The 24,174-nt window shown below is 26.0% G+C and overlaps 1 protein-coding gene across 1 annotated transcript; it reads right to left on the bottom strand.

The window, feature by feature from the left end:
* Positions 1-868: 868 nt before the first annotated feature.
* Positions 869-7,694, bottom strand: LOC111626663 (cadherin-86C-like). Its single transcript, XM_023370123.1, has 18 exons — positions 7,665-7,694; positions 7,455-7,595; positions 7,311-7,389; positions 7,121-7,239; positions 6,854-7,054; positions 6,619-6,777; positions 6,385-6,549; positions 6,241-6,311; positions 5,906-6,155; positions 5,584-5,832; positions 5,422-5,501; positions 5,287-5,358; positions 5,111-5,185; positions 4,994-5,036; positions 4,797-4,912; positions 4,614-4,718; positions 1,056-2,288; positions 869-977 (listed from the first exon to the last, which is right to left on the bottom strand). The coding sequence occupies exons 2-17, from the start codon at positions 7,533-7,535 to the stop codon at positions 1,079-1,081; spliced, it is 3,075 nt and encodes a 1,024-aa protein (XP_023225891.1). The 5' UTR covers positions 7,536-7,595; positions 7,665-7,694; the 3' UTR covers positions 869-977; positions 1,056-1,078.
* Positions 7,695-24,174: the final 16,480 nt, after the last annotated feature.

Below are 24,174 nucleotides of genomic sequence, written 5' to 3'. Positions count from 1 at the left end.
ACGTAAATTATAACTTTGTGTCTTCAAATAATGAAAACATAGTTAATGTATATGGAATTCTGTTATCCATGACTTTTGATTATCCGGGCACATCTTTTTCCATAGCCCGGTTAAGGGAGTTTTTATTGTATAAAACATTTTAAAACTATTGAAAGTAAGTAAAAATAGACTAAATATTCTTGATAACTTAAAAAAATACACAATTCAAAAGAACAAATTTAATATGTTACAGTCAGTCGTTCAAGGTAAAATTTTTAATGGTTTAGTCTATTGTTTTCAATTAAGAAGAAAAAAATCTATCTTATCCATTAACAAAAGCATCGTGACATGAAATTTTAAAATGGCATGCTACTGTATAAACAAACTTGACAGAAATATAAATAGGCCAGGTTGAAAACAAAATCGAAATTACTATAAAATATTTTTATAACTTGAAATTCCATTAAGAATTTGTCATTAAGAAATACTCAATTGATATTTAAAAAATTTTTTAAAATAATAATTATTTTTATGAAATATTAGAAAAGTTAAAAATATCTTTAATGTTTTTCTTTCATAATAATCACTTTTTAGTGAAGTAATAAGCATTGCATGAATTTCAACATAGACACACATTTGCCTAAGAAAGCGAAATTCTTAATCTTAAGTCATGAACATTTTCAATTTAAATGTCTTTACGTGAAAATAAATATAGGAATTTTTAAGAATGTTTTAAAATTCTGATGGACGGAGAATTTTAGGATATTTTTTTATGTTTATATCACAGATTTTCGAATATAGATGTTATAAAATATGTTTTTTTAGATGGCGAAATAAATTATCATTATTCGTTGTTGCAAATTATATTTAAGTAGGAAATTGCATTGATTTGGCAGCCTTCTTTTCTCTAAATGATGGAAAATCGATGCATTTTAATCAAAAATTATCAAATAATATTAATCTTTCCTTTTCTCTTTTCCATACTGCGTTAGAAATATCTGACAGAGAATAGACGGATATCATTAAAATATGTACATGATTACAAAGAAATTCATAAAAATTATTTTGGAAGTAACCTTTTCCTTTAATTTTTTGATGTTCACGGTGTTGGAATGCCACCATCTTCGGATTTTAATCTTTGTGTTTGCATTCCATCATATGCAATTGTAAATAAACTTTTCTTTTCTAACAGATTGTTCTTTTTTAATTTCAAACCACCGGGATCACGTCCGATTCCTGAATCAGAATCGTCTTCTTGACCCCAGCTACTTGCACCAGGTACTGCTCTGGTATTTTGTGAAGATATCTCATTTTTTCTGGTTTCCTGTTTAACTTCTTGGCTTACTTCACCCGATTTGGCGGCTTTTCTGATAGTTGCAGTTCGTGGTATAGTTTTTTCTCCAGATTGAGCTTTAGTCCGTTTTACTTGTGTTTGTCTAACATCCGATTGAATGTATTCATCCCTTTCGTAGGATGTATCAACATGATTTCTCGATTTGTTTTCGGAATTATATATATATTCTTCTTGTTGCCTACTATCCGCATCCGCAATGCGGCGGTTCCAAGACATTGAAGGTGGTTGATATGGTTCTGGTCTTCCATCGCGAGGAGGAACATCTCCATCTAGATATACGTCACTATCTCTTCGATGATATCTAGAAAATTTTAATCTATCGTGATCCCTATAATCTGAATATCTCGGAATTCTCGATGTTCTTGAAGTACCATGAATTGCGGTCTCACTAACACTACGATGTAATCCTGTACCTCTTACTCTTTCTCCATCCACGAAGTCAGTATAGTATCTTTGATCTATATCTTCTCTAGGTGGACTTCTGATGTATAGAATTTCTGTTCTTTTTGCTGCTTCGTTCCTATGGTCTGGACTCAGTTCGGTGCGATCCGACGAATCTAATGGATAATTATCCATTCTTATCAATCTACCGTCAGTATCTCTATTTCTGGGATCTACATCCTTACGAAATATAACATACTTTCCCAGTTGCCTTCCAGAAAGATCTTCAGGAGGTGGTTGATCGAATAGAATTTCATTATTAGGAGATATAGGACGACCTTGTCGATATATCCTTTCCATTCTTCCTTCTCGTGCCAGATGCTCCTCCAAGGTCCTCAAGTATTCCTCTTCCCTTCTTCTACTCTCAGGAGTATACAGGTGACCATTCCTTCTTGGATCAAGTAGATTTATTTCTGATCGATTGCGTTTTTCTCCTCTTTCAATGGCTGACATAGGTCGCCTCCAAAATCGGGGATAGCCTCTTTTCCAACCCAATCTCATCGCGATGCTAGATCTGAAAAGAAAATTTTAAAATTATCAAGAAAATGTTTTGCAATGTCTATTTAATTATTAAATTCTTTTGTAAATTTATAATTCTATTAAATTAATACAACAGCTGAATGACGTAATAAGAAATATAAAAATGGCTGCATGAATCATTAAATATAATGGTACCTGTGTTCCAGATAAACAGGTAAATCAATAATTTACAATGATATTTTCTAAGAAACTGAACTGTATAACGCATAACCTGATATGGGTAATCAATTCTACATTGTTTATATTATCATCAATGCCTTTTTTTGTCGAACATTTAAAGAGTTAACGTGATAAATCTTTAAATTTTTATATCAGGATAAGCAGACTAAAAATTCATAAATTTAGTTTTATATTGAGTAGACTATGACCTAATATTTTTCTTTTATAAAGAAGAAAGTATGGATTTACTTCAGCTTCTTCATTAAAATTTCAACTACTTATTTTTATAAAAATGTATGTAAATTAAAGACGTAGAATTTTCGTTTTATTGGGTGATCCATTAAGTTGCCATTAATATAATATAGAGTATATCTCAAGTTTTTGGCTGCTATTCAATAGCAAAGTAACTTGAGAACTTAGCACAATTATTAGTCTCTATCTGAAATCATACTGCTATCAATTAGAAAAAAATAAAAAAGTGCAAAGTAATGGATTATTAGAAGAAGAATTTTAAAATCTGAAATCTGCAAGTTTGAGGCATCCATCTTGCATCCTATCAGCTTTTTATTTATATTTTAACTTAATTAAAATAAATTTAATTTAGCATAAAAAATTTTTAATATCGTCCATTATTTTATTAAAAAAAAACAAAAATAATTAAGGAAGAATCTATATATTTAATCATAAAGAGTTTATCTAAAAATAAGGTGAATAATTCTAATGGAAGTAACGGTTCTGCTTTCGTTACTGTGTGCATAAATTTCGTGTATTAAAAGAATTAATCATATTTTTCTATTTATACTTGTAATTTATTTTCCCCAGAAAATCCTTATTGCATAATAGATTTAAATTAAATAACAATAAAAAAGTTATTTCTATTGAACTAATTTGTATATCATTGTAATAATTTAGAGTGATTTTTAGATATAATTTAAAAGTAATTTCATCTGCTTCGAAAGTATCATTTTTATAATTGTGTTGTTAACTGATTAAAGCATAATTATTAACATAAATTTATAAATTTAAATAGAAAATAAAATATAAATTTCTTCAGAATACAACTTCCTAAATTAGAAATGAAGCCATAATATGAAAAACTGAAAGTATAAAGAAAAATCAGGATAATTACTTAAGAAATGGAGTAGTTTAACGAATGAAAAAAACGAACTTTTGTAGAAGAAACTTGTAGTCAAAGAAAAGAATCTAGGAAAATATGGAGAGAACAACTAAAAGAAAATGCACAATAAAATTGATCATGAAGAATAAGAGAAGAACGATGTAAATAAGATTAAAGAAGATGGAGAGCAGACGAATGACATAAATAAGACCGGAGCAAAGTGGAAGAATTTCAGATTTGAAAGTATTAAAAGGAATGGAGAAGAATTTCTTCAGCTGGAATAAAGCTTCAATAGCAATAAGACAACGATGAGGAATTAAAAGTGAAATCAAATATCTATTTCTAATGTTTCAGAAAATAAAAAACAGTGTAACGAATATTTAAAACTTTTAAACAAATTATATTAATTTTAAAAACTTTAATTAAAATTTCAATCACTTACAGTACTGTACTTAGAAATTTTTAGAATAAAAACAATTAATTTTAAAGTTTAGAACAAAAATATTGAAATATAATTCATTGTCAGTCTAACTATAAAAATAATATGACGACCTTGTCTTTAATTACAGACATGAATTAGAAAAATGATTAGTGAATACTTAAACTTATTTGGATAATAATACTATTTTAAAATAATTTTATTAAATTATCTATACAATAATTAGAACGTTTGCAGAAAAAATGAACTCAATGTGCAACAATGAAAACTCAAGAATTAGTAAAGACTTAAGAACTTGATGATATTGAAATGAATATGAATATAATTAAAATAGTTCTAGTAATTTCTTCATAGAAATTAGTTTAATGTTAAAAATATAAGATAAAATTAATTCCAGATATATGTAGAAATTTAAATTACCATGTTTGAATAATCCTCAAAATGGTAATTTTTAACGTTTATGAATTATTTTAAGATGTTATAATAATTTTAAGGTAATAGAATAAATAGAAACGAATTTTGACAGATGTAAAGAAGTAAAAGAAATTATAAAAGGTGCAGTTAATCGTTTTACAAATACTGGCCTGTTACCATCTTGGTTATCTGATGTTCCATTTTCTTGATAACCCATTATAGTTTCTGCAGGAGCAACTTTACCTGCTGAACCTGATCTTGAACCTTCTTTTTTTCTATGTAAAATTTTAAAAATATATTTAAATTTCTTAATCAAAAATAATATTTTTCTTCAATTTCGTAATCTTATTTACCTTCTGAACATGCAACAATAACAGCACAAGGCAAACAACGCTAAAATCAAAATGATCACCAGAACTATTAGTAACCAAAATACTGTATCAAATTGTGCTTTTCTAACCGTTTCGACCTGAAAATATATTTTAAAAACTTATAATTTTTAATAAATTTTAACGCATTTAACCGGATAAATTATTAAAACGTTACTCACTGTAGGACCATCAGAAAAGAGATATTGTCTTCCAAAAATATCGCTAAAAGTAAAAATTAAATTACATAAAAGTTAATTATTAATTAATATATTAATTAAACATATCGTTCAGCTTACCTAACCATAAACTGTAATCCTGTTAAATCGATTGTTGAACTTAATGGATAAGCAACCCATGTTTTTATTAAAGATCTAAAGAAAGAATAGCCATTTTATGACATTAATAAAAGAGATGCTATTAATCATGGCAGATAATTAAAATAGATCATAATTAAGTTTTTTTTTTAGTATACCTTTCTCTACTTGTATTATACGGTTTAATGGAATGGATATTGACGTGCGCTCCTGTCAAAGATGAAAGACCTCTAACATGAGGTCGTTACGATTATTAAAGTTTAAAAAAATGGATATTTTATCGGTTTATTTACCTTTCTAATTCACTTTTTCTGTCCTTATATACCTCTTCGTGTTCTGGTAAGATGAATGTTATCGTTCTGTTTAGATACTCCTGATTATGAAAAAAAAGTTACATATAAGCTTTACATTCAAGGCAAAATATAGATTGTATTATATTTATTTTATAAAATTACTTGATTATGCACTTGAACCGCTACGGTGCTCGATCTAACGGGAACACCTTGATCATGAGCTCTAACAACTAAAGTTATTACAGGTAACACTCTTTCAGAAGGATCTTGTTGGCCATTGCTTGGGGTGAGTTTATCTTTTAGTCGAATTTCTCCAGTTTTTTCATCAATTGAAAATTTCCCCTGATAGTTACCGTTGACAATCTCATAGCGGATGTTAGAATTAGGACCAGGACTATCGGCATCTTCTGCCTTTATGAAAAATTACTCTAGTTTGTTTAATTCCAGTTTATGCTCCTTCGAAATTAAAAAAAAATTCACCTACCGAAACTATCAATCTTTCAGTAAAACTCTTCATGTCGGGATTAAGTACTGCATTATATCGTGGTTGAAGAAACATGGGCGCATTATCGTTAGAATCTGCCAATTTTAATAATAATTCTACTACATTTTTATTTCCTCGTCCTCTATCATCTCTAGCTTCCACTGTTAAAGTATATTCAGGAACTCTTTCACGATCCAATCCTTTCGCTGATACAAGAGTAATTATTCCAGTCTGTGGATCTAAATTCAAGCTAAAATAATAAACATAGTTTAATGACTAAGTTATAAATTATAATAATAAAATTATATATTAATGAAGCATGTAAAGCGTCATACTTTCTAGCTATAGGACCGTTGATAGATGTATATCTTATCTCTCCAAATTCACCTGAATCCTTGTCTGTTGCCTAATATCACAAATAACTAATTTTAATTTTAATTATAGAATTATTTAATTAAAATTAATTTCTTTTTACTCACCTCAATTTTAACTACAGTTGTACCAGGTACAGCATCTTCAGGTATAGTTGCTTCGTACCTTTCTTCTTTAAACTGCGGTATGTTATCGTTAGTATCAATGATTTTGATACGGATATCTGCTGTTGATGATAAAGGAATTGTTGATTCTGTTTCTCTTGCTACAATCTAAACATTAAAAAATAAAGCCTATTGTAAATCCTAATAATTAAAATATAAATATTAATTCCTACTTACAGTAAAATCTAAATATTCTTTTTCATTAAGTTCGTAATCGAGTCCTGTAGGATTTTTTACTAGAAGAGCGAAAGTAACTTCATTAATTCCGGTTGAAGGCTGTACTTCGAATATTCCTCCATCACCCTCCAAGTACAGTTGAAAAGTTCCATTTTTACCCTAAAATTATGAAATTTAATTAAGTATTGTTACATGATAATCAGAAACAATTATACTTGCGAATTTTCCATCATACCCTATCTTCATCTACAACTTTTGCAACTGTGGCACCTTCCCATTTTACAGCTGTTAATGGAGGACTATTCTCCTCAATATTGCCAACGTATTTCGTACTCATAAATCTTGGACTGTGGTTTTCTGTATTTAAAAGCACAAGAGCAACTTCTGCAGTTGATGAAGTAAGTGCCGATTGTGGTCCGGATACTACTTCACTAGCCTAAATTTAGTTAAATCGTGGTAATGATTTTACATTAATTCTTTAATATTTTCATATATGACTCACCTTAACTTCAAGTATAAGAGGGCAAACTGAAGCATATAATTGGCGTAACTCCTGCATTGGTCTGGATAAAGTTATAGCTCCAGTTAATTGATTGACAGAGAAATAAGTAGAAGAACTTCCTGAAGATAGTTATCATCAATTTACAACGATATATTATAAATTTTAAAAATAATTTTTAAAAAATTCTCACCTGGAACAATACTATAAGTTACATTACGCGACTTGCCAAAATCACCATCTTCTGCTGTAATTTTGAAAATTTGATCCCCCTAAAAATATTTATATTAATATATTAAATTCTAATTAATAAATATTTTTTAAATGTAAAAATTACCGTTTTAACGCTTTCAGAAATGGCTACAACTGGAGGTAAGTTCTTAAAAATTGGAGGAGTATCTTGAGTATCTGATACCATTACAACGATATCCAAGGTAAATACATTTCTTGTATCAACTGTTTCGTTCGTCCAAGCATTCTAAAATAGATAAAATAATTAAAAAATTGCACAAAATTTAAATTATAAACAATTTATTTAAGAATTTACCTGAGCAATTACTGTCAATTTGAAAACGTTTTGACCTTCGTAATCAAGAACACGAACAACCTCTAACTCAGCTTTACTTACTCCTCTTGGACCAAAAACTGGACGTAGAAAAAAGTGTTCCGGTTCTTTATTCTCTTCCTAATTTATANTTGACTTCTATTATATTATTTTAGATGCGGGATTTTGCGTTTTTGATTGCGTTTTAATAGGGTACGTCAACAGAATGTACACTAACAACAAATTTTTCGAAAAATTTTCCCCCCACGGGGGAAGTGTTATACATTTATAATAGATACATTTTGAGCCACAACAACGCGTGGCGGGGTCTGCTAGTTTATTATAATTATAGTATCATAAATTATATCAATATTTAAAAATATTTTTTTTTAATTTAAATTTCAAAATTTGATTATATGACAATATAATGTATATGCACACATTTTAAAACGTCATATTTACATCCGTTTTCATTCTAAACAGAACATAAAAGGTAATGATGATAACATTTTATTTTTTGTGTCTAGATAAAATTTATTTATTTATTTTAAATAAGTTTAAAATTACAATTTAATTTTATTAATTTGTTTATTTTCTCACTATAAAGTATAAATTACATTTAAAAATTATATAGCAAATTTTTTTTAATGGAAATATACATTTTTCTTTTTTTAAAGTAATGATATTTCTATATTTCTTTTTTCACAGGATGAATTTTTATCTAAAAATGAACTAGCGCTTATGAAACTTATTTAATTTAGAAAACAATATTTTAATATTAAAGTCATCTAACCGTAGGTTTTGATATAAGGATAACATCAGCTTCAGTTGCTGACACGGATTTCATTTGTACCAATTGCTTTCCTACTGAATCTAGGACTCCAAAAGTAAGGATATCGGCATCAGGATCCGAACCTTTGAGCCTATAAATTGCACTACCTGTTTATAAATAAAGAAAATTAACCGAAATAAAAATATTTTTAATAAATTAAATACACTTTGAGTACATTTGGTACGCTTCTTACCTGTTTTAGTATCTCTTGGTAAAAGCAAAACCCTCATGTTATTTGATTCGAAAAATGTCGGTATTACACCTAAATATTTAATTTAAAATTTAAAAAGCTCATAAATTTTACAAAAGATATTAAATTTATCATTTATAAAGTGTAATTTATAACATTACCTTGAACACCTTTTTGTATAATGACGAAGATGATAACTGATAAAATCTTCATTTCTATACAATTTCACATTCTGTAAAGTTAAATTTTTAGTTTTTGTAATAATTAAATTAATCAATTGTGTTCAAAATATAATTTAAAGCTAACATACCTAGTTTTAAATACTGAAAGTATTAAATGAGTTTAAAATGTAGGTAAAGTATATGAAAAGTTAAAATAAAATGGAAAATAACATCTGTTCAATGGTTAATATAAAATAAAAAGAGTATCAGATCAATATATCACTATGTCTAAGCATGTAAGTCACTTTCCTAGTATAAAAGGGATAAAAATTGACCTATATTATCTATTAAATTGTTATTTTCCAAGTATTATCATAACACTTTTCAGATTTAATTTCAATCAATAACATTATTTTAAAAGTGGAATTTTTCCGAGAAGTAAATAAAATTAAAAAGCATGAAGCTAAAGCAATAAACTGAGAAAAGGAAAATCGTGTTTTTTGATCATTTTCAAAGTAATAAAAGCATTTTAAACTGTATTAACATGTTAAAAATTTAATTTCAACACTTAATTTCAGAAATAAAAATAAATTTCTATTTATTAAACGATACGAAAAAAATCCAGAAAAAATTATTTTTTTAAATTTATTTAATTTAATCCTTAATTTTTTATCTAGTCGTTTTAAATGCAAAATTAAGGAAATACAGAAAAGAAATTATAATTCTTTTTTTAAATTGTTCTTTAATTAATCAGAAGCATACAAAACACCAAAAATGTATGCTGAATTTTCTTAAATGTTTACAAGAATAAGAGATTTCGTAATTAAAATAAATATTTTTTTTCCTTATTTTTAAAATTTAAATATCTTGTACACGATCGATGCACACTTAACGATCGTTCAGTATCTGTGTATGGTTTGACGAGTATCAATTGATCACCATCAACCTATATAAGTGCTTTGCTTAATCAATATGACTAACCTTATTATAATAACGTACATAAATATTAAACATAAATTAGTAAATTTCATTATAAAGAAAAAAATTTTAAAATTTCTAAAACAAAATAAAATTTCATAAAATTTCAAATTTTCCAAAAAAAATTGTTTAAAATTGCACATTAAAGCTAATTGATTTAACGCATTAAAATATAATGAAGTTAAGAATAATACAGTACAAACCGTCCAGTAAAATGGCTTCACTTAAATGAGTTTGTACCATGCGATATCCTCAAAACGTTGGTGTTACTACTGGCTAAACTCTAAACTGTGCCCTTAATATGGGAAACAAATCTGTATACATCTTGCCCATAATAAATGGCGAATGTTTGTTGGACTGGGTTCTAACCCGGTGCCTCTGTGCAGTAGGTTATCACCTCCCATTAGATTAATCCATTAAAATTTATATTATTGAATGTTTCATTAACAATTTTTCATTGAAATATTATCCAGGTATATTTTCAACTATAAATATATCAATATATTTATTAGCATATTTAAAATTTTATTTTTTAATCCTGAATAAAAAATTTAATATTTAAAAAGTTAAGTGCATGAATCTTCCTGTTTGTATTTTTTGTTTTTACTTCTATGAAAAATTACTGATACAATAAATGAATATTTTAATACTCGAAAAATATGATTTATTTATTTAAATTGATTAAAATAATAGAATATTTATTATATATTTTTAAAAGGTAATTTATTTATTCTAGAAATTAAAGAAAATGAAGAAATGAAGGCACTCTTAAATTCAGATCGCACTTGTTAAATTAATTACTACTAAAATAGTAAAATATTTCATAAATTTTGGAAGTATTCGATATATAGAATGGCTCAAAAGTCGGGTAACATAGGCCTTTGACAAGCAATTCAGCAATTTTTGCAAGAAAGTTGGAAATTTATGGAAGTTTATTCGAATTTTTATAATATATATAATATTAGATAAAAGATAATAATAAAAGAAGGAACTCATTTCGAACAATATTCGCAAAGTTTACGATTATTTGAATAAGACAGTAATTTATTCTATACAATAGTTAACTGAGTTTTGGGAAATCCTAAATATAATTTTCAATATTCTGAGCATATTAAAAGTTCCGATTAGCCAAAATATTGCAATGGAATTTGTGCTATTTAAATGCTTTTAAAATAACAAATTCCACTTTTAATCTTTTTGATTTACAGTTCTTCGATTACATTAACCCAAGAAAAACTTTTGATTATTCATTTTGGAAGAAAATGTAATAAATTATACCAGATAATTTACTTAAATCAATGAAAATTTAAACAAATATATCATTTATCTTACTGATTCGAGATAAGAGAATTAAAATTTAGCACTATTAAATAAATGATTCTAAGTTAATCGAATTCATGTTTTTATCCTATATACATATTGATCAAGTTATTAGTAGGAATTAGCAAGTTGATCTGAATAGATTTTAGTTAGTAAGAACGAAACATTGCATGCCAAATAAAGTACTGGGTTTATTGAAGATATGCAACATTAATTTTTAAAGTGCAGTATTTTCGAAAATAATGACTTGATACTATTATTATTGAAAAGGTTTTCTGATTTTCAAATCTAAAAATTCCAGGGAGCTTTAATATGTTTATAAACTCTCAAGAAATTTTTAAACACTTTAAATAGTTTAAGAAATCCTTAAATTAACCAAAATCTTTTTAAATATTTTAATTTCTAATTTATTTAAGGATTATTAAAAATATGTTGAATTTATTTAAAATTTTTTTAATGAATTTTCAGATATTTGAAGCTTTTACTCATCATAATTTTTAATTTTTACTCGAATTAATGGACTTATATTTATTGAGTTAAATCGATATAAAAACGTGAGAGAACTTTAAATTTAAAACGGAATTTTAATTAAAAAACAAGATAAAAAAACTTTTATAATATTAAATCCTAATTCTAAAAAATAAATATTTATTGAATATTTTAAAATAATTTTAAATACTTTATTGAAACTATTCAACAGGATCGTTAATAACGTGAATTAAAAGCAATTTTAATAAAATCCAATTTTTAATTTATATGTCTGTAAAAGGAGAAATTAAACTTGATTTTTAATGTTTATTTTCTAGAATTTCTGGATAAATCTAAAACAATTTTTAATAAATAATTCGAAATTTCAAATTATTAAAGAGAAAAACACTACAAAAAATTGGAAAATTGTTCGAAATTTACATTAAAAAACATTTATTAAACAAAAAATTATTATTTCAATTTTTTAAAATTTTGAATGAAATATAAATTAAATTTTTTTATATATATATTTATTTTTTAATAAATTATTCATAACTTTTCTCCATTCATAGAAAAGTCATACAATGAAATATGTTTCATCACGATACAACTTTAATGTTAAAAATTATAAATAATCTCTTAAATTTTGAATATTTTTATTATAAAAAGTATGAAATCATCGTTTAAATTTTGAATTAAATGTATAAATTTTCAATTATTTTAGTTATAAAATATATTTATATATAATTTAACGTTGCATCAGAACAACCAAATCAACTTCATAATTGTTTTGACAGGTTAAATCCTAAGTTATTTAATTAAATATTTTAAATTTATAATGTTTACTAATTAAATTTAGTCTCTTTCTAATTCAAAATTAAAATTAAATTATATAAATACATTTTTTTCATCATAGAATCCTGTCAAAAACGAAGTAATTGAATGATGTTTCTTCGAATCTCGCGGGGAAAACCGTAAAGATAAATACGAAAATGATTAAATTTAATCACGCAAATTTATAAAATTCAATGTAAATTTTTAATATTTTTATCCTTTATTTTATTCTTTATTTGATAGTCGAACATCACTCAAAAATACGCGTTAAAGTACCACACCCAAATATAAGTTATCTTCATTAAAATTTACGAAAAATATAGAACAGTTAAATATGGTTTAGCATTTACATTCTTCGGTTTTATATATATATAAGGTATTTTTTTCAGTAAGTGAGTTTATATCATGATATATGAGAACTTGATAGCCTTGGAATTATAAGCAGAGTCACTTATTATTACAAATAATGACATTTGGTGAAGAATTCTTGGATGATACAGATGATAAATGAGTAATTTACTCAATAAAAACTTCCAAATTTTATGTATTTTTCTGTACAAAATAAACATTAAATTAATATAAAAATAAAGACAATTTAATAGCATTAACTTCTCCAATGAAAATTCAAAGAATTATGTGAGCAACAACCATAAATTCTCAATGATAAATGTATTGTTATCATATTTATACATATGTTGCTGAATTGATAAATATCATATTTTAATATTTATAGTGATTAATTATAGAGTGATAACATTTAATAAAATGTCATAGCACATAATAAAAAAACAGCGTTAATTCGTGATATTGTAAAAATTTCTAAGAAAATTATATTTTTTATCTTTTTATATATTTAAAATTTTCAATATTTTTATCAAGTTTTCACGAAATATTGCGTGTTTCGTGTAAGCAAATACATAATTTTTTTGAAAGAAAAACATTTTAAAAATCATTAAATAAATTATTATATTTGAAAAATTGTTTTAAATTTAATATAAATTAATTTTAAGGAAAATTTTATGAGTAATTTAGAATAAGAAAATTGAAGAATTTTATGTGATGCGTATCCAGGATGAATGCATCCAACTGCATCTTTAGCTTTTATACGTGTATATAAAGGAATATAATCAATATTAATGTACAAAAGTTAATTATAGGAATCATATTATATAACAAAGTGTGAATTATATCATTACAACTTTTACAATTATTTTCATTTGATGAAATAATTATGAATTTGTCGACATGTTACTTCCGTCTTCGTGTATCATTAAACATTAACGAGTATCCTTGTTTATGTTAAAGAAAAGATGCCATTGACCATTCTATCGTGCAAAAATTTTAAAAATAAAACGTTTTTTCTTTGTAATTCGTGACTATGAATGAATTCCACTAACAAGACTTCTATATTTTAATATATTTATGTATTATATACATCTATATCATTATAACTGTGATGCACCTTAATAACGTTATAACAGCTTAATTTTTTTAATTAATTCGTGTTTTAAAAAATTGAAAATTTAATTTAATTACGTTACAACATGCTCTTTCAAGGTTTTCTTGCTATTTTAAGTATTCATTTATATTCTATACACATAAAAATCTATAGCGTAGACTCGCGTCAACATGTCGAAATAAAATTTTCTATTTGTATGCTCTTTATTCTTTTATTAAATTAGTTTTATGTATAAAAATATTTTACATATACTGTATATTGTTAATTGACACGGAATTGCCGAAAGAACTGAAACTTTTCGTTTAATAAAACGAAATTTGTGTTTTATATTTATAAAAGCATTGTTTTATTTCTTTAAGGTTTATTAGGATATGACAACGCAACATGTGGACCATCTGCCAAGAGGAATGCTTCTCGGGAGGATTCCTTTTATGGAATACTGGCGTCTATTTAGTGTTTACCATTTGCAGAAAATTGGGAAAACTGCACATGGCTGTCCTCTGGTAAGTCGCTACGTAGATATTAGACACGTGAAGAAACCTGGAAAACGCCATGTGACCATCCCGTGGGTGAGGCGCGATTAGTTATAGGTATTTTGTGATTTTATCCACTCAGTCACTGCTGGACACTTTATTTGTTTAAGGAATAAACTCCTTAAACGAATAAAATTAATAATAAGTTAATAAAAAATAAAAAAATTAAGTAAAATATTTTTAATTTTCGCATTTTCCTAACCATATTTTTTATTGTGTTTGCAAATCTTGAAAGATTTTTTTCATTTTCTTAATGTTGTTTCATTGAAATTAAGCATTGTTACTCTTCCTTAGAATAAGTTTTACTAGAAAATACTATTTTTATTTTTTAATTAGTTTTTTACATTTAAAAATACTGTTTATTTAAGCTATCTTTCAATAATAAATCTATAGATTTATTGTAGAATTAATTAGCCGTCTGATAGACATCTTTCATAATTTTTGATGTTATAAAATAAAATTCCCATTTCTTGTTTAATTATTTTTACAGATATGATTAAATTCAATACATCTTTCTAATCGTTTTAAATGATAAATTATTGAGATCATTGACCTTTCATAAATATAATTGATTTGAAATTTCTACCCTCTTGAAGTAATGATTTACATCAGGAACTACTTAAAATATTTTTAAAAATCAAATTGAAATTTTTAAAGTTAATAAGAATTTAAAAACTATAACTAATTGTAAGTCAAATAATTGAACAAAATTTTATATATTTTCCCGTAAAAAATAACTATTTTAATATTTTTTTAATTTCTCTTTTAATTTTTTAAAATAACTTCTTTAAATTTTTAATTTAAACTATTTAAAAATCTCTCTTTGTTCTTTCATTTCACGCCTTGTAAATATGTTTGGTGCCATCAAAAACATGGCACTAAATTAAAATCATGTCAAGATTTTTAATGCTATTTTCGCATGAAGAATAGCTCTAACTTTTACATAATTTGTATAATTTAAATATTAATGAATATATATTTTCTAAAATTAGTAAACTATTAGAATACTGTCTGTGATTGTAACACAATTATAATCCCATTTGTCAAATTAATTTTTCAATATAGCAAAGGTTCTAAAATATTTTTTTTATTCTTTTTGCCCCGTGGACTTTTTTTAATAACGACCATGCACGGGACAGAACCCCGAAAAATATATAATTTAAACTGTAATATTGTATTTGCATGTTGCAAACACCCTGTTCATAATTCCTGCAATATGCAAGAACAAAATTTAACTCCAAATTATTAATTATAGTTCTGCTCTGTTAAACAAATAGAATGCCAGTATGATATGGAGCACTTTTAGTTGCCTTTTACAAGAAAATATTTTCAAATTCATAGTTTCTAATTCATTTACGGCAGGGATACCCAACTAGACGCATTTCATAAGTTGCAATTAAAGAGCAGCATTGGCATGAACCAATGTTGTGGTAACGCCACATAACACAGCAATGTTAATGTATCACGACAATGCTACATTCTGTCACTCGGATTATTATTACTTACTTCATAGACGTTAATACAACGTGACTTATCTTTTCTACTGAAATATTTTTTATCATTTTTGTAAAGGCATAGTAGCTTTACTCTTAGAATATTCGAATGATGATATAGCCTATATGTTGCATGATTTTCACCATTAACGTTCGAGATCCCCATATGACTCATGAACTGCCCTTTGAACAGGGAGTAACACCGTTCGAAGAAGCAGCTCCATTTCAATACTGAATTTTCATACGTTATCAGCGGTAAGTCACACCGTTGATATTGTATGAAAGTGCATATTTAATGAAATAATGATGCAGATAAATCTATAATTTCTTAGTTCAATGGACTGAATATTGTCATGCTGAGATGTTAATCTACTACACGAGGAAACTAAGTTTGAATTCGATCGATTCTTTATGCATTCCTCATTAATATTAGCATTATGTTTTGCGTGTCAATTCTGCCCTTAATGGACATAATGAAGGATGCTCACATAGTTAAATTGGTATCTTGCATTTATAAATCAATCTTCTTAATTCATAGCACTATACACTCTTAACAGTACTGAAATTAACTCAATGCAGGTACACTTATACAAACAAGTGAGTGTAGATGCCATTTTTGATATCTTCTGAAATCTTTTAATTTCTAAAATATGAGTTATTGTTACATATGTAACTAGTTTAACAAAGAAGAAACTGTAACATTATGATTTATAGAAATCAATAGGCCTATAGGTAGGCCTATAACTTACTTTCAAATATTCTATATAACCTATATCAATGATTGATAGATGAAGAAATATTACATCTTTATTTTTCTCTCTCCACTCTTCTTGTTAAATATATGTACTGTATTTGTTATAAAGACCATAAATATAACAAATACATGAAACATTTATAAATACATAAGTTAAATTAAGCATTTTAAACATAGTCGTTATCATTTCAAACATAATTAAAAGATTCAAGTTATATGCGAGATCTTTAATAACCTATTTTAAAACTAAAAATATTTTGAATTTACTACTGAAAAATTCCCAAAAGTTCGTTAAATTAATGCGTTTTTATTCATTAATTCAATGATTGTAAAGTTAGTGGTTTTCAACCGGAATACAGTACTATATAGTGCTGAGCAGTGCCGTAACACTTCTTACGTGTATTACTAAAAGCGCGGAAAATCCAATAATTCTATATTTGGTAAAGAAGTAAAGATGCCAATATTAGACTGCCTTCGTTTTTAATGTGCTCTTACATTTCCAAGAAAAAATTCGTTAAAACTTTTTATTTAAGGGATTATTATTCTATTTTCTCAAGTATATTTTAGCCTAACTTCTGATACAGTTTTAGCGATCAAGAAAGTCTCTCCCTCCAAGACAAATCTCCAAAATTAGGCTGGTATGAAACTCAAATAACTGATAGTAAATTCTAGGGACATATACAGTAAATGATAGCAGTTTTTAAACAAAATGTTTCGGTATAACCTTTAGCTTTATTTCTGTTAGTAATTAAATGTACTTTTTTGCACAAAAGTTTTAATAATTGCTAATGGAATTACATCGCGCCTAAAATACAGGGTGATTTAAAAAAAAAATGTAACACTACAATATATATGGAGAGGATGCAAAGTCACTGCCGCAGAGCAGTAGGCCGTAATTTTTCAGAATTCTACAATTGGGTGGTGACTTCGTGCATATGATAGAGAACCATCTGCAACTACAAACCCAGAATAACAAGTTACATCCATACCAGTGTTAACATTGTATTAGAAATACAGGGCGATTAAATACTCTTACACTCCCATAAAAGCTGTATCATACTCCCGGGGATACATGCCCCCCAAGTTAAAGACCATAGTATTAATTATATAATCTAAAAATATAATTTTATAAATTAAATTTTACATCCTAATATAATTATTTATAGAGAATGAAAAAATATTGTTAAAAATAACAATTTAATTTTGATAATAAAACAAATATATTTTCATATCTGCAATAGCATTTTTCTATTGATCAAGTAGGAAATGTGATAATTGAAGTGACAACTTCGACTGTTCCAATTCATTTTCCATTTAGAAATGTACTTTATTAGTGAATAGATATAAAATTCTCTGAAGAAAAAAAAAATGGAATGAAAGATTGTTGAACCCATTTCAATTATCATTTTCTCAGTTTTTTTTCATTCTCATTATCCAAATGAATTAGGAAAATCGAATTGTCATTTCAATTATTATGTTTCGAATGTGATTAAGGCATGAAAGCATTCTCATGCTTTTCACATGATTAGTTTTTTCATAGAACACTTTTCATGCTTTTAACAAGTTACGAAGTAATTTAATAGTTATTTTATTTCATTTTTTCAAAATAANAAATATATTAAATTATAAATTTCTAATTTTACAGTTTTAAGTAAGAGACAATACGTGAAATTACTGTATAAATTATAAATTTCCATTTAAAATTACGAAAATTCCATCTGAAATCTGTAATTAAAGAAAATTTTTCAAAATACAGTAAATTGCAAATTTCTAATTAAATATTTTAGTTAGTTGACAATGTACGATGACGTAATAAATTACAAATTACAGTTTAAAATTTTAAGTAAAGGACAATTTATGAAAATGTAGTAAATTACAAATCACCACTTGAAATCTACAGTGAAGGACAATGTACGAAAATGTAGCATATTATAAATTCTCGTTATGAAATTTTTAGTAAACGACAGTGTGCGAGGTTAGAAATTTCCATTTAAAAATTGACTTACCTTTCAACTGTGCTCTTGAGAACTGAAGAACATAAACAGAAGTTTTTAGAACCTTATCCTTAAACAGATCAGATGTTGTGTGTTAGTTAAACCGCATTGGAATGACATGTTATTCATGGAATCTATAAAATATCAGTATAATACGCATGCGCACCTGTAACTGTAGCAGGAGATTACCTTAATGGAAAAGCCCATTTCTTGTTTCAATACGGAAACTTTTTCGAGAAAAATAAGATTTAATCGTTATAGAAAGTAATATGTTTAATGATTTCTTAAAAAAGTTATTAATAAATGTATAGTTTCCTCTAAAAATAATTTTTTAAATGTATACTAAGGATTAAGAGGTGTTTATGATATAGAAATTCAAAAATTGAATATTTGTTAATTAAAAATCACTTTAAAAACAAATTTTTCTTCTACAAATTTGCTCAATGCTGATAACAACAGTTACCATGGAGATGCATACGACACACGCCCTCACGTGACACAATTGATTCATTTGTTTTCAATGATGTCATTTCCTGTTAAGTGTTTTTATGATTAATTAAAGATTTTGTAGTGATTTTTAAAGTAAGTTTTTCTGATAATTTACTGTAAAATTTTAATTACGTTTTGTTAAAACGATGTAAATTGTTAAATGAAAATCGTATGAATCATCCATATTTTGAATAATCAATCGTTAAGAGCGATTCTATTGAAAAGGGTTGATATACTGTAATATTGATTTTTTTTTATAATTCTGAAAACCGAAGATAGATGAGCAATTTTGGTATTAAAAAATTCAATAAGATCAGTAAAAGCTTTACTTATGATAAACGAATAATGAAATTATTAATTTACTAAAACTTAAAAATGCAACAATTTATATACTAATTTTTTCAACCAGTAGATCGCGGTTCTAAGGGTCTTGAACTCATTTTATAGACAATTTCATAATATTTCAGTGTAATTAAAGAGTTTTAACAATTTATAATGATTATAAAATATTATAATAAGGTATTTAAATCGGCGTTTTGATTATTTATACCAGCTTAAACAATTTAAGGTGAGAAGTTACTTGTAAGTATAATAGATTGATTTATAAAATAATTTTAGATTATGGGCCATTTATGGGATGATGGATAGGCAGTCATTGTAAACACTATCCTTGAGAGATATGTAAAACTTTTTAAATTAAATCATTATTAAGTAAATTAAATTTTATAGTTTGAAATTGTAAAAAAAAAATTATTATTTCAGTTTTAAATTCGTTATCATTTAGTAGAATTATTCAGCAGAGATACATGGAAGAATCATTTTATTATGTCACAAAGGAACAGCATTGTTTAATACTGTTTCTCTGTGACTTAATAAAATGATTCTCCCATGTGGTATATGGTATAAACTTTGGTGAAGTATATGATGTAAAACGTTCAATCTAATCATGTGATGTAAACATTCAGCACGTGTAGAACTGTTAACTTCTGCAACGTGCTGAATATTTACGTCATACTCACATGATATATGAACTCGTATAAACTGCATAATTTACCTTGTGACTATGCAGTCGATATTGAACTGTTTTAAACGACGATCTAACGATTTTGTCACTTACTTGTTCATATAATTTTATGATTTAGTAAAATTAAAGAATAGTAACTTTTAAAAGTGCCTTTATCTGCCCTTTACCCGCCTTTATCTTCCAAAAACAGAATATTCCACTTAATTTTCAATATACAATTAAAAACATCTTCCAAATTATTATCAACGTCAGTAGTTAAAGAAAAAGTATTAAAGATAATTTTCAATAATTTGTTTTAATTTAAATCTTCATCTTAACTTATAATCTTTATTCTAGTTTATTCTAGNGCTGATAACAACAGTTACCATGGAGATGCATACGACACACGCCCTCACGTGACACAATTGATTCATTTGTTTTCAATGATGTCATTTCCTGTTAAGTGTTTTTATGATTAATTAAAGATTTTGTAGTGATTTTTAAAGTAAATTTTTCTGATAATTTACTGTAAAATTTTAATTACGTTTTGTTAAAACGATGTAAATTGTTAAATGAAAATCGTATGAATCATCCATATTTTGAATAATCAATCGTTAAGAGCGATTCTATTGAAAAGGGTTGATATACTGTAATATTGATTTTTTTTATAATTCTGAAAATCGAAGATAGATGAGCAATTTTGGTATTAAAAAATTCAATAAGATCAGTAAAAGCTTTACTTATGATAAACGAATAATGAAATTATTAATTTACTAAAACTTAAAAATGCAACAATTTATATACTAATTTTTTCAACCAGTAGATCGCGGTTCTAAGGGTCTTGAACTCATTTTATAGACAATTTCATAATATTTCAGTGTAATTAAAGAGTTTTAACAATTTATAATGATTATAAAATATTATAATAAGGTATTTAAATCGGCGTTTTGATTATTTATACCAGCTTAAACAATTTAACTAATTGAAAAGTGATGCTTCACTGCATAGCTCAATGACATAAGGAGAAGCTGGCTTTACATTACGCGTTAGAATTCACACACAAAAAGCAATTTTATGATTTCTAATACATAAAATTAAGATTAATAAATAAAAGTTAAATGTGTATATTACATATACACATAATTATAATTAATAATACGAAAAAGTAGGTTAATGTCAATTAGAATGAGAAGACAAAACCAGCTCATCGCAAAGTGCAATCCTTCATGTCGTTCTCGTTTCTTTGAAGCACCCTTTTTTTTTTATAAATGATAAATGTTCGATTTAATCTAATGTATACTCTTGAGAATATAGTTCTGGAGATACCACTTAACAATAATTATATTCCATAGTAGCTCTAGAAAATCTAATTTTTCCATTTAGTAATTTCCCCGTTGGTTTCAAGCCAAATAAAAAAACAGTTCGTCTTCTATTCTAAATACATTTATAGATAAGATAATTTAGGTTAAATTATTACGAATATAGAAATGCCTACATTATTTTATTGTATATAATATAATTTTTTATTAATCTTTTTAATAGAATCGAGAAAAATCTAAAGACTTTCTCAGATATCTTAAATATATTTTAATATATTCGTTTTTTAAAGAAAACTTTTGAATATTCAGATGCTTTGACATCTTAAAGTTTATTTTTAGAGATTCTGAAATCTCTCTCCTAAGTTAAGAATATGCTATAAAATTTAAAACAGTTTTCAATATACATAAGAACTTTTTTAAAATTTTGAATCCTTCACGTCTTATTGGAAAATCCAAAATCTTACATCTAAAAAAATATATTTTTATAGATTTAAGAATTATCGTATATTTAAATATATTCTAGAATCCCCCCATACTTTTTGGGACCATTTTAGAAAATCTGGATTTTTCCAATATTTGTTTTGGGCATAATTTTGATAATCTGCAATCGCCTAACATTTATTTTGAGAACATTTTAGAGCTGGGAACATCTCCAAAGATTTTTTGTAATACATTTTATAGAAGCCGAATCTTCCCAACAATCCTGGAACACATTTTAGCGAATCTGGAACCTCTCAACATTTGTTTCGGTCATCTGAAATTTCTAACATTCAATATGAGAACATTTTAGAGAATTTGGAGATCTTTCCAAAGATTTTAAAAGCATATTCTATAGAATTTGGAATTTTCCAGCAAACTTTAATATAAGATAAATCTAATTCTAAAACTAGATTCATCACATTTTTAATACACTTTTCAACTATTAAAATCGATTTTATATCCCTAACTTAACAAATGAGGTGATTGCCCTTTGCATAATATTATAACTAACATCTGGTCGATATTTTAATTCTTTGGACATTTCCTAGTATCTATCATATATAGTTAACACGCTTCCTGCAAATTCTAGCATAAAAATTGATTAAAAGAATGCGGAAATCTCTTTCAATATAGGAATAATAATAATAAATCTGTTTAACAGATTGATGACTGTCGGAGAACGCATTGCTACGATCAATTTATTTGCACATTTTTATCGATGTTGGCAGAACAAGGAAAGTTGGCAGATTTAGTAGAGCAACAGCTTCTGGTGAGGAGGAGACAAGGAGTACATGTGGGAAGACTTCACAAGACAAAGAAACCGGACAGACGTAGAAAATCCAGAACCAAAAAGAGAAAATAAATTTCATATTTTCCAGTTTATTCAGTATATGATTTAGTTTAGTAGTTTGATGAGATTACTTGTAAACCTGTTTCATATAATACATATAAATATATGTAAATATGGAATCGTTCAAAACACATTATATCAAAATTTGTAAATGTGGTAACTATGATGTGTAGAAGTCCGGTAGAGGCTTTTTAATTTTTATTTTCTTTTTTAATCTGAAATCATTTCTGTACTTAATTTTAAACATTTTTAATTTCCCAAGCTATTTTTCCATTGTATATACAAACTCATTGTAAATAAGAATTACTATAAATACTATAAAGTTAAAAATAGGGAAAACTATTTCAAAAAAATCCGATATTTTATGAAATATTACAATATATAAATCTTTACAAATGCAGGATTTTAAACATCCATAAAACTTTTTACTCTATGCACAAAATGATCCAAACATCCTGAAGCTTCCAAAAAGTTTCTGTTGTTTTACTATTTGTTACGTTAATGAATCTGTATGGTTTCAGAATCTACGAGAGGTAAAATATACAGATTTTTAATGTAGTTAAAACTTACCTTAATTATAATAAAGTAAGGTAATTTCTCCATTGCGTCAAATTACGTTAATGTCAACTTTACAAGCATACTGGTAACTATGTACGAAAGTAACAGCGATACACGTTAATATTTTAATCAGTGCGAAGTAATTGGCATTTATTATAAATTGAATCTGAAAGCGGTAATAGAAAATAATTTTCCGCCATCATTTCGGAAGTGTTTCTTTGAAAACTGTTGTCCTATACTTTGTTGAAATAGGCAGGAGATGATGATGATTCAGTTTTAATTTTTTAAATGTTTTGATAATTGACTGTTCATAATTAACATCAGTTTATAATTGTAATTAATTATGAATCGAAGTTAAATTTTGAGACAATTTTTTATACCAAAGTTGAATTTTTCTTATCTTTTGTTACAATTTTTACATCCTATTTATGGTTTCTGTTTTTTTTTTTTTTTTTTTTNCGATTTTATATCCCTAACTTAACAAATGAGGTGATTGCCCTTTGCATAATATTATAACTAACATCTGGTCGATATTTTAATTCTTTGGACATTTCCTAGTATCTATCATATATAGTTAACACGCTTCCTGCAAATTCTAGCATAAAAATTGATTAAAAGAATGCGGAAATCTCTTTCAATATAGGAATAATAATAATAAATCTGAATTTATAAAGAAAAAATGAATCACATATTTATTTTGATAAATACATATATGTATATATATATATATATATATCTTCGATAAAGTTAAAAAATAATATAGTTAAAAATAAAAAAATCAAATATTTACCCATTAAA

Source organism: Centruroides sculpturatus, unplaced genomic scaffold (genome assembly GCF_000671375.1).
Source record: "Centruroides sculpturatus isolate CEXI.00-Female unplaced genomic scaffold, Cexi_2.0 scaffold342, whole genome shotgun sequence".
Classification (NCBI taxonomy): Eukaryota; Metazoa; Arthropoda; class Arachnida; order Scorpiones; family Buthidae; genus Centruroides; species Centruroides sculpturatus.
The sequence above is the reverse complement of the archived record's forward strand: the minus strand, read 5'-3'. Positions and strand labels throughout refer to the sequence as shown.